The sequence below is a fragment of the Dromiciops gliroides genome, chromosome 2 (assembly GCF_019393635.1).
Source record: "Dromiciops gliroides isolate mDroGli1 chromosome 2, mDroGli1.pri, whole genome shotgun sequence".
NCBI classification, from domain to species: Eukaryota; Metazoa; Chordata; class Mammalia; order Microbiotheria; family Microbiotheriidae; genus Dromiciops; species Dromiciops gliroides.
Window position 1 is genome coordinate 645,278,451 of NC_057862.1, and position 13,750 is coordinate 645,292,200.

The following is a 13,750-nucleotide window of genomic DNA, read 5'->3' on the forward strand; positions in this document are numbered from 1 at the left end:
CTGCCTCTAGGAGGCAGCTAGGTGGCACAGTGGATAAAGCACCGGCCCTGGATTCAGGAGTACCTGAGTTCAAATTCGGCCTCAGACACTTTACACTTACTAGCTGTGTGACCCTGGGCAAGTCACTTAACCCCCATTGCCCTGCACCAAAAAAAAAAAAAAAAAAAGACTACCTCTAGAAAGGTTAAACAGAAGGTAAAACTAATTTTCAATATATAATCTTTTAAACTATTTCATATTATACTAATTACAAACCATTCCTGTTATAGTAAGTCCTGTAAGACCCTCTACTAGTCCACCTTATTAACTCAGTTTCAATATACAGACAAATTTGTCTCTTAAAACACTAAAGCTTCTTTAAAATAAAAAAGAATTTGGATTTCAATAATTAAAACTGACTTCCTGCAATGAGTGGAGATTTTACTTTATTTTCATAGCATGAAAAAAGTATGGATTTTTTTCCCTAAAGAACCAAGTACTACCATCACCACTGCAGAAACTGGGGTAGAGAAGTAGTACTGATGGAATATTTCTCTATTTTTCAGTTGTTTTTCAGCTGTTCAAATGCAGCTGTTTTTAATCTAAGGCTCCTAATGAGCTGTCCAGCAGATCAAAACAAACTCTGGCAACTTTATCTGGGCTATGATACTCAGTTCTCAATATAGTTATTAGTATATACTAGAACTCTTCCCACTCTGAAGTTGTGGAATTCTTCTAAGATATTTTTCTGCCTAAGCACCACCAATCCCTGGTGCAATATGGAGGAAAGGTCTTAAAGTAAATGAGAATATAGAAATGTTTTTTCCTTTGAAGAAATCCCTCTACCTTGGTTAAGATGGCTATGGGATCATAGGAACACAGATTTAGAACTGGAAGGGCTCTTAGAAGTTCAACACTCTAATTTTATGAGGAAACTGAGGCACAGAGAAATTAAGTGATTTGCTCAGGATCAGACAGTTAGTTAGTATATGAGGCAGGACTTGAACCTGGTGGCAGGCAAGCTTATAGAGCTGCCCTGCTCTCACATGAATATACTAGTAAAAATCTGCCACCAATAGAATAATCATCAAGGAATCTCATGAGAAACAATAGTAACATTACCTCTTCCAGTCCAGAACTTCACAAAATTGGTTGCAATTTGTGAAATTAAAATTTAAGAATATTACAAAATCTGACAAAATGAAAAAATACCAAATTTAAGTAAAAGCAATTCCAGTCCCTCCCTTCTACCCTTCCCAGAAGCAAATCAAACAAATCCATTTCGAGAGTTAGATACAGACTTGTTTATATGCTTAAACTGAGGCACCATGGTGTAGTAGAAAGAATAACAAACTTGGGATAGGAATTAAGATTCCTGGGCCTGCCTTTAACTTGTTATAACCATGAACAAATCACTTCTCTACTGAGCATCAGCTTCTCCATATGAAAAATAATATGATCTCTCCAAGGTCTGATTTAGCTCTAAAAATTGCATGACTTTATTTTTCTAATTCATATTAAATAAGATGATTTAATACAAAGTATGAAAAACTTAATACAAAAGCAGAAAATTATGAATACTAGAAGTCAAGGGCTAACTCTCTCTAGTATGTGCTATGTGATAAAATAATAATCTTTTTCCCTTCCTAAAACGATCTCTCAAAGTTTACATTAATGTTTATATAAATTTATAGAGAAAACAAAGTCAAACTGCAGCAGAACTTCAAATAACTTGTAAAGTGACAAAAGGAGATGTAATATATGATATTCATTGCCTGTTATTTGTTTGGTTCTATTTTTGTTTTGTTTTGCCTAGGGCAATGAGGGTTAAGTGACTTGCCCAGGGTCAAAAAGCTAGTAAGTGTCAAGTGTCTGAAGCCGGACATGAACTCAGGTCCTCCTGAATCCAGGGCCAGTGTTTTATCCACTGCACCACCTAGCTGCCCCCTGTATGGTTCTATTTTGTTAAATAAAAAGGCTTTAGATGATTTTAAACTGTTATCAGTTGTTTAATACAAAATATTTTGAAAATTTTTTTAATAAATGTAAAATTAACCAACATTTTGGGTGAACTCTTTAAATGTAAAGTACTATTATATTTTGCTTTATGTGGACTTTATAATTTTGTTTTGTTTTGTTTTGTTTTGCAGGGCAATTGGGGTTAAGTGACTTGCCCAGGGTCACACAGCTAGTAAGTGTTAAGTGTCTGAGGCAGGATTTGAACTCAGGTACTCCTGACTCCAGGGCCGGTGCTCTATCCACTGCGCCATCTAGCTGCCCCTGGACTTTATAATTTTTAAATCAAGACATGACTGACAGATTTTCACACTTCTAATTTAGATGGACAACAGAAAGAACACTGACATTATCTTCATTTCACTCAGAAGTTAAAACAATGTAAATCAATTGCCACAACAAAGAATGTATAATTAAAGCATTTATCAGGCACTTACTATGGACAATGCACTGTGCTAAGTCCTAAGGATACAAATAGAAAGTAAGACAGTCTTTGCCCTCAAGGAGCTCAAATTCTAATGAAGAAGGCAACACACGTGGAAGGTTTCAGATGAAAAGATCCCCTGATGTTAGGGTAAAGTGGCAATGGCCTATAGATGGTGATGCCTCTTCTTTAATATCATTCTTCACTGACAAAATCAAGTCAGTTTCTGATGTTGAACTATACGATAGCATCAAGGACTTTGATGGCAACAGCTGTCTTTTCTTGGTCTTCAGGAGATGTGACAACAGCACGAGTAGGAGCAGCTGCCAGGCTGCCTTCTCAGAGGGAATCCTTCCCAGGATTAGGGAGGAGGGCTCTGGGCTTGGAAACCCAACTATTCCAAAGACTCTTGGGCTCAGGGTCCTGGACTGTCTCCATGAGAGCCTGAGGGAAGATGGTGGTCAAGGTGGTGGGAGTGGTCTGCCTTGCCTGGCCCATGCTGCCTCTTGTCTCTCTCCTTCAGGAGGTCTTGCTCACTGCTTCACCGAGGTTGGCTTGTGTGCTAACAAGTTGCTGGGGATGGCTAGCCCCTTCTCCCCAGGAGCTTTCACTGAAGGACTAAAGAACCCAGAAAGCACCTCAGTCAGCAAACATTTGGCTTACTTTTCAAAGGGAGAGAAGCGGCTGCCAAAAGTATCAGTGGGTCAGAATATAAAGCCATCTATAAAAGAAGGATGATGGATGATTATAGCAATAACATTAAGAAGGCAGAGTAGTAAAGGGTAAAACCAGTTTAAAGAAAGCTTGGCAAAGATATCCAACTAGGCAAAGTCATCCCAACAGCATTCAAGGATGAAAATGGAAGCACAACAAATAAGAAAAATGAAAAGATTTCAAATTCCATTTCTTTTTTTGGGGGGGGGGTTAGTGAGGCAATGGGGGTTAAGTGACTTGCCCAGGGTCACACAGCTAGTAAGTGTTAAGTGTCTGAGGCCGGATTTGAACTCAGGTCCTCCTGCCTCCAGGGCCGGTGCTCTATCCACTGCGCCACCTAGCTGCCCTTCAAATTCCATTTCTACAAAACCGTTTTCTCCAAGAGACACAGTGGAACCAACACACTTGGAACTTAATATCACAACCCTTGAGGTATTCATAGAGCAGGAGTTCTTAGCCTTTTTGTATCGTGGACATCTTCAAAAGACTGATGAAGCTGATGGGGCAGTTCTCAGAATAATGCTTTTAAAGAATTAAAGGAAAAGAATAAATTTCAGTTAGAAGATAATTTTCAGTTAGGGAAGATACAAAAATAAAGATATAATTTTTCCTCATACAAGTTAAGGACTCCATGTTAAGAACCTCTGTTGTAGAGAAAGAATAGCATTAAACAGAATAAAAATAAGAGAAGCAGCTAGCTTGGACCAAATGTATAAATAGAGAAGATCCTTGCTGGAAATGATAGAATTATGAGGCTATTGAGGGACTAATTTACGAGGTAGGTCAAAGAAGGGAAGATGTCAAAGATGTGGGGAAAAGAATGTGAGTGAAAGAATATCAATAACTACCAACCTCTCTGCCTACTCTCCTATCTATACTAAATTTTTGTGAAAGTCATCTACACATGCATTGAGTCATCTATACATCATTAACAAGAAATAAGCAGATGCTTTCAAGTGATATTCCACAATAAACTATGACTTTTAAATTATCTCACAAATGAAAGACGTAGAAAATATAAGATCCAATCATGTTTAGTGTCTGTTGATTAAGAAAAAAACATTTGATTAGGGACAACAAAAGCCGCCTTTTGTAGCAGCTTACCTCCTATCCCATATATCAAGTTTATCTGGAATTTCTTGAAAGATAAAACAGAAACAGTTTGCAATGACATCTGGGTAATAAACATTAGCTGAAGTATAAAACAAAGGTATCTGCTATTATGATGGAGGAGATTCAATGCAAAAATCCACGTTATGTCTGTAGATGATGAGATCCTCCAGAGGCTCCTGCTTGACACTGTGCTGATTGCACCAAGCCCTAAAACACAAGAGAAATTCCTAGGAGAGATCAGTAACAACTCACAGGAGTTTGGTCTGTCCATCCACAAAGGAAATACCAAAATAGATGAAGAATTCCTGCTGCCCAGATGTCAATAGACATTCTACATAGACATACCCTATGAGTGCTTATCCAACAGTATGTATATCTGGGACAGACAGTATATAGACAAGGGGGTGAGCCTAGATTTGAAACAAAAGGGTCTGGCTTTGTTGGGTTCAGGAAAATATAAAGCTGGTTTACTGACCACAAATTTCTCATGAAAACAAATGTCCATCTTTGCGACACCAACATTCTACCAGTACTACTAAATGATAGTGAAGCATCTAACACCACTAGCAATGCCTCTGAAGAACTAAAGAGAAGGATCACAAAAAGGATAATAGACAGGTACACAGTGAGTGTGAGCAGGCTCTATCACAAGGCTAGTTTTAAACTGTGGGGTCACAAAAACATCTGGCAGTAAATGTTTGATTTTTATACCTATTTTATATACCTATATACCTGAGGTCATATAAAAATTTCTCGGGAGAAAAGGAGTCGAGAGTGGAAAAAGTTTAAGCTCTTCTGTAGCATACATCCAATGAGGAACTCAGGGAACCTAAATTCTGTTTATTAGTCAAAGGAGTAGTTTAAGGTAGGAGGAAAAAAACCCACCATTACACCAAGATGGAGAAAGTACAACTTTTCCTAGCACTCAGTTTACTTGTGCAGGGGATAATGCTGGTAATTCTTGAGGCCATGAAGTTTAAAGCCTCAGTCTCATTCAAGGTTTCCATTTGTCTCCCAAAAGGAAAGTGAATTTTATTGACATTGAAGTGATGTAAGTGTTGGAGAAAAGATATAAAATCAGGTTTTCCAATTACAAATCCAGTGCTCTTTCCCCATCTTCAACACTTTCCATTTACTGAAAGTAAATTTCCTAATCAAAACAACATTCAATAAGAAGAAAAACACATTCCAAAATAAAAAATAAATTTTCTAGGCTCATCTATATCTCTCTGGTCCTCTCCATTAGTGTGTTTAATCATGAGATAACTGTATGTCATTTCAGTACTATGCAATCTATTTTAATAGAGTTCATTGTAACCAACCATTTTGGAGGAGAAAATAACTAATCTAGAGATCAAACCCAAAGAGCAGTTCACCGTTCATTTCCCACCAGGATTTCATCATGCTTTCCAGAACACCTCATCATCCTGCAAGATCATACTGACCTTGAAACTCGTCAGTGCTGACTGCCTATGGAAGCCCTCCCTCTCTCTCACTGGAGAGGGCGGAGAATAGACAATGGAGATCTCTTCCCAAATCCTCTCAGGAGAGTGCCCAGGTTGGCCATCTCTTCATTTCCTACCAAGCTGCACTAGTCCTGAATTGAGAACCCTTCTCCCCACTGCCTCCTCCCTCTTCAACTTTTTTAAAGGTGTTTTCTCCCTCCATTAAATTGTGAGCTCCTTGAGGGTGAGGCTTTTCTTTTGCCTTTCTTTTTATCTCTAGTGCTTATCACAGTGCTGAGCACATAGTAGGTGCTTAACAAATGTTTACTGACTGATTACAAACTGAAAAACAAATGTCATATGTAAATTAGAGTAGCCATGATGTGAATAAGCTCTCCACTTGGCTCTCATCATTTTTCTAAGCTACAGATTCTTTTGAGTGCAATAATGGAATAAACTGTACTACAACTAGGGGAAAACACAAGTAAAGATGCTGACTAAAATCAGATGGTGGCATTGTAAGAAAGGGTATGTCCTGATAAAGATGTAACAACCAAGGACTGGAAGGATATCTACAGGATATCTAGACTAAGTTCTAGTGGCAGAATACAACAGGGAAAGAAAAACAAAACAAAATAAGATAAAAAAGGAAAACCCTAAACCTACTCAGGTAAGATTTGTTTTTCCTTAAAGGTTTTTAAACTGTCTTTAGGATTTAATTGGCTCAGGGTATGAAGGTTCTGGCTGTTAATGTGCATGAGTACAAATACTGTATGTGCTGTAGTAGAGACCTGATATTTGATCAACAGACTGTTACTATTGAGTAAATTTTCTTTTGTTAACTAATAAATGTCTCACAAATATCATATTGTTCTAATTTTGAAAATAAGTACCAGAGCACTGGCTTGAGTCAGGTCTTTTCCTATAACTCCTAGTAAAGATATCCAGAATGAGACAATTACCCCAAGACAGTCTTGACGTGTGAAAAGAATGGGAACTATTTCTGAAGTGAGATGAGTCACCCAAACTGGTATACGGATAAGGACCATGTATCAGATGACAATGTAAGGTTGCATAATTAGGAAGAGATATAGTGGAGATCTAGAGGCAGCTAGATGGCTAAGTGGGTAGAATGCTGGGCCTGAAGTCAGGAAGACCTGAGTTCAAATGTGACCTATTACACTTACTAGCTGTGTGACCTTGGGCAAGTCATTTCCTTAGTCCACTGGAAAAGGAAATAGCAAACCCCTCCACTATCATTACCAAGAAAACCCTATGGGCAGTATGGCATCCCCACAGCTTTTACTCTACCCATTAACAATGTCAGGTAATTGCTATTCTCTATATCTGGAACTTAAAACCTATTCCTGTACAACAAAGGTCCCTCACTCTTGTAACTTTCTATATTCTCTACAAAGCTAATCACTAAATGAGTTCTGCTTTTAATTTTACTACTGATTTCCATGATTTAAAAAAAACTGATTACATTCTGATTATCAACTAGCCCACTATATATAATATAGAATTAAAAGTTAAATAGGAAGTTATTTGATGAAAAATTATTACATCTTTTTTGGAATCAAGTAAATCACATAGGGACAGTTAGGTGGCACAGTGGATACACCTAGGAAGACTCATCTTTGTAAGTTCAAATCTGGCCTGAGACACGTACTAGCTGCGTGACCCTAGGCAAGTCACTTCACCCTGTTTACCTCAGTTTTCTCATCTGTAAAATGAGCTGTAAAAGGAAATGGCAAACCACTCCAGTATCTCTGCCAAGAAAAGCCCAAATGGAGTCATAAAGAGTTGGACATGACAGAAACAACTTGAAAAACAATGAACTTTCACCTTCTAAGTCAGTACTTACCCAAACCCAATTGTGGACTCACCTTTAGAGTGTTTTCCTGAAGGCCTCTTGGGTAAAGACTCCTCAATGGAATGTGCTGATGTATGTAGTGCATTTTCCAAACTGTTACCAACACTATTTATAGGGGTCTCTGCTCTTGGGGTGACCTAAGGAAAAAAAACAAGTATATAATAACTATGCATTTTCAATTTTTTCCATTAAAAAGTTAATTTTTCTTCTTGCATGACTGTCCCCACAGTAGCAAATAGTAGCAAATTTGAGGGTTAATATAGTTTTGTAACTTTTAGTAAATGATTTCTTAACTTGAAATAGTAGCCTAATGAGTCAAAATTATTCTTTTTAAAAATGTCATTCTTGGAGCACCGGCCCTGGAGTCAGGAGTACCTGAGTTCAAGTCTGGCCTCAGACACTTAACACTTACTAGCTGTGTGACCCTGGGCAAGTCACTTAACCCCAATTGCCTCACTAAAAAAAAACAACAACAACAACAACAAAAAAACGTCATTCCTATATGTTACAGATCTAGGATCCTTCAGTTTTATGTTTGTTAACAATCAACAAGCATTTCTTAAGCATTTCCTATGTGCCACAAACTGTATTAGAAGCTAGAGATAAAAAGATAATAATCCAACAGTTCCTCTTCTCAAGGAGCTTATGTTCTCTCAAAAGAAACAATATATATATACACATACAAGCCAATGCAAAGCATATGCAAAGTAAAAGGCAGCAGCATGGTGTAGTGAAATGAGTGACGGATTTGGAGTCAAAGGACTTGGGTTCAAATTCTGATTCTGTGAGAACTTGGGCTAGTCACTTAACATCTTTGGCCAGAGTTTCCTCATCTACCCAATGAAAGGACCAGGCTTGATGATAAACTCGGTGCCTCTTTTGGCTCGACAATCCTATAACTTGCTCCACCAAGAACTGGTCTTGTGAACCATGGTAAAGTTCACCTGGTAAAGAAGTGTTTGCTTTTGGAGGCAGGAATACCACAAAAGCATCTGATCTCTTAGTTGCCAAAGCCACAAAGACATGGTGAAAGAGGATAGAACTATCCCTATTTTTTACTAGAGCAGAGGTCTGTGAACTTTTAAAAACATTTTCATAACTATTTCAACATAACTGGCTTCCTTTTTTAATCTTACTTGGCTTCTATTTTATGCATCTAAAACCTTATTCTGAAAAGGAGTCCATAGTCTTCCCCAGACAGCCAAAGGGGTAAATAAGGGCCCCTATGATAACATGCACAGATAACCTCTGGGATAGTGAAAAGACCTTTAAGATGCCACTGACAATAGGGAAATTATTTGGGTCAGAATGAGGCAAACCAGAAGCAATAAGGAAGTTGGCACTTCGCATTCTTCTTCCTCCCTCAAGAACTCCCACTGTTTTAATCCATGAGAGGGTCTGAATGACTTTCATGGGAATTATCCATCATTTCACATTACCTAAGTTTTATTAAACACAGACAAAATTAATCAGTCAGTTGTAAGGATAGAAAAAGGAAAAAAAAAAGTTTATCCTCTGCCTTTCACCACTCAAAACTGATTTATTCCACCTCAGATAATCTTTATTTCAAAATGCAAGGTCTTTAAAGTCTTTAACCCACTTCCTCCCTTCTCTCCTCTAATCCAATTAAATTCAGGAAACTTTCAATTCTATTTTGTGGGCAAAAATAAAAAACTCTGGAGACAATTTCTCTACCACATAAAATAAAAGCAGAAGTTATATTACTGATATAGCTACATCAAGAAAAAGGTCACAGCATTTGAAAGGGAAGTTAGAGGAAAATGTTTTAAGCTCTTGGCTGTTCAAGTCTCCTTCAGATTCTCACAAAAGAAGTTTTCTATCTACTACCTTTTTGCTCCTAATTAAACATCCTTTTCTTTGTGCACTAGTATTCAAAATGAAAAAAGTCGTGTTTAACCTATTTTATTTTTCTATTATTTAATTCTTAGGACTTCAGTAGTTTCCTGACATTTTTCCCCCATTGGTTTCTGCTATAATACAGGTCAGCCTGAGAATCTAGTCACCACTTAACATTCTTCCTATGAGGTGAATGTGTTCCAAAACAATCTACAAACTTTAAAAATACAACTAATTTTGAGCAAAGTCAGAAATGCACGTCCCTACCAAATCATTCCTATCTCCCAATCTTGTTCTTACTTTAAATGTCCAGAATTACATCTGGACATAATAGTCTCCTAAGCATAGGACTTCCTCCCCAACTCTCGTTTTAGGAAACAGAACCCTAGTATCCATAGAATCCATAGCGGGAAAGAATCTTAGAAACATCTAGTCTAAACCTTTCCTGTGACAGACGATTAACTAATTCTAAGAGAGAATCATGGGACCATAGATAGAGAGCTGGCAGAGACCTTTAGAGGTCACCTATCAATGCCCTCATTTTATAGATGAGGAATTGAGACCCAGAGAGGTTAGGGACTTGCCCAACATCCTGACATCAGATCTGGTTATGACATACTGTACTATACTACTTCAATGTCTCCCAGCAAGTAAGAGCAAGGCTCAGAACCCAGGTTCCTGGGCTCCAAATCCAATGCTCTGTCCACTACCCACTAGTAGCATGTGAAATTTATTTATTTATTTGTTTGTTTTTATAAAATCTATACTTTAATGGGGGGCAATGAGGGTTAAGTGACTTGCCCAGGGTCACACAGCTAGTAAGTGTCAAGTGTCTGAGGCCGGATTTGAATTCAGGTCCTCCTGAATCCAGGGCCGGTGCTCTGTAGCACTGTGCCACCTAGCTGCCCCGTGAAATTTATTTTTTAAATTGCTTGAATGTAAAAATGTGTATCATGTTACTTTCTCTAGTACGTATGCTGTTATTTGTACATGAAAACTCTTGTCAACTTATTCCCAGGATCTTTGCTAAGCTGTCTGCCAAGCAGTTTGAACAGAATTGTGATGAACTGTCCATCCTAGCCCCACTTTTTGCTAAGAGCAAGCATACTTGATGGTTTGCTTAGAACTGGGGTATATGCAATTTGTGGCTATTTCTCTAGGTAAAGAACCTGTGACTTTGGCCTTACTAATAGCATGTTCCAGCCTAATCAGTTAACTATAAAATGAAATGATAAAACAAGCAAGAGATGTAGTTCTTTTTTAGCCAACCTATAAAAATAAAAGTATTACAACTACTGCCTACCTTCTGAGGAAAATGCTTTGCAAACATGCAAGTGATTATACAAATATGAATTGTTAAAAACTGCTCAAACTGCTTTGTACTAGAGCAAAGTGTCAGACTGATGCCTGCACCTCAGGCATAACTGCTTTAGGGAAATAACAGGAGATCTTTAGCATATAAGCAATGTCCAAAGGTTCTGTCTTCTATCAATCTAGACTTTTTCCATTAGAAGGTTCATGCCCTCAGCTACTACCTTATGCAGAAGTATCCAAATTCTGTTTCTAGCTTTCTCAAAGCTGTAGTTCCCAATATTTTCAGTTGCTTGTGAACTGTCTCCACTTGAATGTCCAATCACCTTAAAAATCAGCCTTATCTTCTCTTTTCCTAACTTTTCTATTTCTGATATTATTTCTTGGTCACCCAGGCGCCAAACCTACCTTTGATTCCTCCTATCCATGGAACCCATAATCCTGTCAGGCTGCCTTACCAATTCTTCCTTCAAAATATATCTTTTATTTACCTTCCCTCTCCCCTAAACCTATTCTCAATAACACCACTCTAGGCCTGGACCTTATTTATTACATCACACCAAGACTGCCTTCTGAGTTTTCAGCCTCTCTTCCCTGATACTTCTCTCCCCCCACATATTTTACATAATATTTAACCTAACAGTGAAATTCTTCTTCCCAACACACTCACTTTATCATTCATTCAACCAACATTCAAGTCATCTACCCCCTACTCAAAAATCTTCAGTGGCTCCCTATTATTACTATACAGTATATATTATACCTATATTACTAAAGTCCTAACTCTTTATCAACTGATCAATAAGTTAACAAGTATTTGAAACCGGAGATACAAAGATTCAAGTAAAACAGTTTCTGGCCCAAAAGAGCTTACAATCTGGCCCGAGGAGACTACATAAACTTATCTAGTATTTATAAAAATAGATGCAAAATAATTTGGGGGTAGAGCAGTATCAGCTGGGGTGGAAGGGGAGGAAGAGAAAATGTGAAAAGCTTTTACTTAGAAGGTGGCCAATGAGATAAACCACGAAGGAAACTGGGGATTTAGTGAGAAGCAAGAAGAGGGACATTTCAGTAATAGGAAACAGCCAGTGCAAACACCCTGAAACAGGAGGTGGAATATTGTGGGTACCAAAGAAGGCCAATCTGGCTTGATAGGAAGAAAGGGGTAAGGCCAAGTTGTGGAGTTAGTAGTGTAGAAGGAAACCTCATCAGGCTGTCTGTCATTCAGGGGCCTCTTACAATTTGGTTGTAGTCTACTTTTGGGCTTTACTTTCCACTATTTACTTATCTAAACTCTTGTTCTAGTTAAAATGGTCTTGTACTTTATACTGCCCACTCTAAACATCCCCTTGACCTCCTCCTATCACAATCATACATACTGGCATTTACAACCCTGTCCAAACCCCACCTCTCCCACCAAGTCTTCCCCAATCAATACTGCTGGAAGAGATCTTTTTCCTTCTAAATCCCTCAAATAAGGCATTACACGTGACTTTTTAAATCCAGTTATTTGTTCAGGTTTTCCCAACTACATTCTCTGTAAGATCTTGAAGGACACCATGACGACCATGAATGATAAGCTGCTCAGGGAGAAGCTACAGTACTACTATAGCAGCAGTGAGGATGAAGACAGTGAGAGGGAGGACAAGAATAAAGACACTGCACTAGGTGATTCTGTTCTGGAGGCACTGAGCTGGCCAAAAACACAAGTCCAAAGAGTGTCATCAATGACTGGCACAGATTTAAGCAGCTGGAGACAGAACAGAGAGAAGAGCAGTGTAGAGAAATGGAAAGGCTCATTAAGAAGTTGTCCATGACTTGTACGTCTCATTTGGATGAAGAGGATGACAAAGAGAAATAGAAGGAACTTCAAGAGAAAATCAATGAGAAGTTGACTTTGAAGGAGTATGGCATGATGAATGAGGAACAGGATGATGAAGAGTTTTTACAACAATAGAGGAAGCAACGAATGGATGAGATGAGGCAGCAGCTACATAGTGGGCACCACCAGTTCAGGCAGGTATTTGACATCACCAGTGGGGAAGCATTTTTGGACACAGTTGACAAAGAACAGAAAAACACACTCATTGTGATTCACATTTATAAAGATGACATCCCTGGGGCAGAAGCAATGAATGGCTGCATGATCTGTCTTGCTGCTGAGTACACCTCTCAAATTCTGCAGAGTGAAGAGCTCCCTCATTGGAGCCAGCTCCCAGTTCACCAATAATGCTCTTCCTGCATTGCTGATTTATAAGGGAGGAGAATTAATTGGTAATTTTGTCCGAGTTACTGACCAGCTTGGAGAAGATTTCTTCGCTGTAGACCTGGAAGCATTTTTACAAGAGTGTGGTTTGCTCCCAGAAAAAGAAATGGTGCTGTTGACATCAATCCATAACCCAACTGCTGGTTTCAGTGAGGAGAGTCATCTGGAAATAGACTGAAGTGGTAGGAAGAGGGACTATTTGTGTAGGGGTGAATAAGTACAAGCAGGGGGCTTGTCTTCTGAGGTCCATGACTATATGCTTATTTTTGTTCTTTTCTGTGCACTTTGGCTTTTTGCCTATTCTTTGTAAACTCCTTTATTATATGTAAAATTAAAGGTTCTTAACATTTCTTAGATTAAATCAATAAAATGTTGAATCACACACACAAAAAAAAAAAAAAAGAAAAGAAAAGAAAAACAGAGCTCTTTCCAAACTCCTGGGAGAAAAGTCCCAAAGTAGAGGTCTACATCCTAGCACTACTGTACCTAAGGTCACATTCAGGTTTCAACACGCCATATATTTCCCTCAATAACTCTAACAGGTCCCCAGCAAGTTTCTCCTGGTCTTGTCCTTCTTTCCCTCAAATTCTTACCTTCCCCCCACAGCTCTGGATCTTGAAATTTTACATAAGAACATGTGGGGGCAATGAACTTGGAGACTAGCTTAGTGCATTCCCCTTCATTTTTATAAAGAAACTGAGGCCTAGAGAAGTCATTTGTCCAAAGTCACACAGGTAGTACAAGTA

At 38.4% G+C, this 13,750-nt stretch overlaps 1 protein-coding gene and 1 pseudogene across 2 annotated transcripts in view; one reads left to right on the top strand and one right to left on the bottom strand.

Moving 5' to 3' along the window:
* The window catches only part of ZCCHC14 (zinc finger CCHC-type containing 14), a 121,657-nt gene that overhangs the window by 74,462 nt on the left and 33,445 nt on the right, over positions 1 to 13,750 (bottom strand). For both annotated transcript variants that reach the window (XM_043983343.1, XM_043983342.1), the window contains exon 2: positions 7,581 to 7,704. In XM_043983343.1, the coding sequence (XP_043839278.1) occupies positions 7,581 to 7,704 (124 nt within the window). The remainder of the gene's footprint in view (positions 1 to 7,580; positions 7,705 to 13,750) is intronic.
* On the top strand, positions 12,298 to 13,182 carry LOC122740731 (annotated as a pseudogene).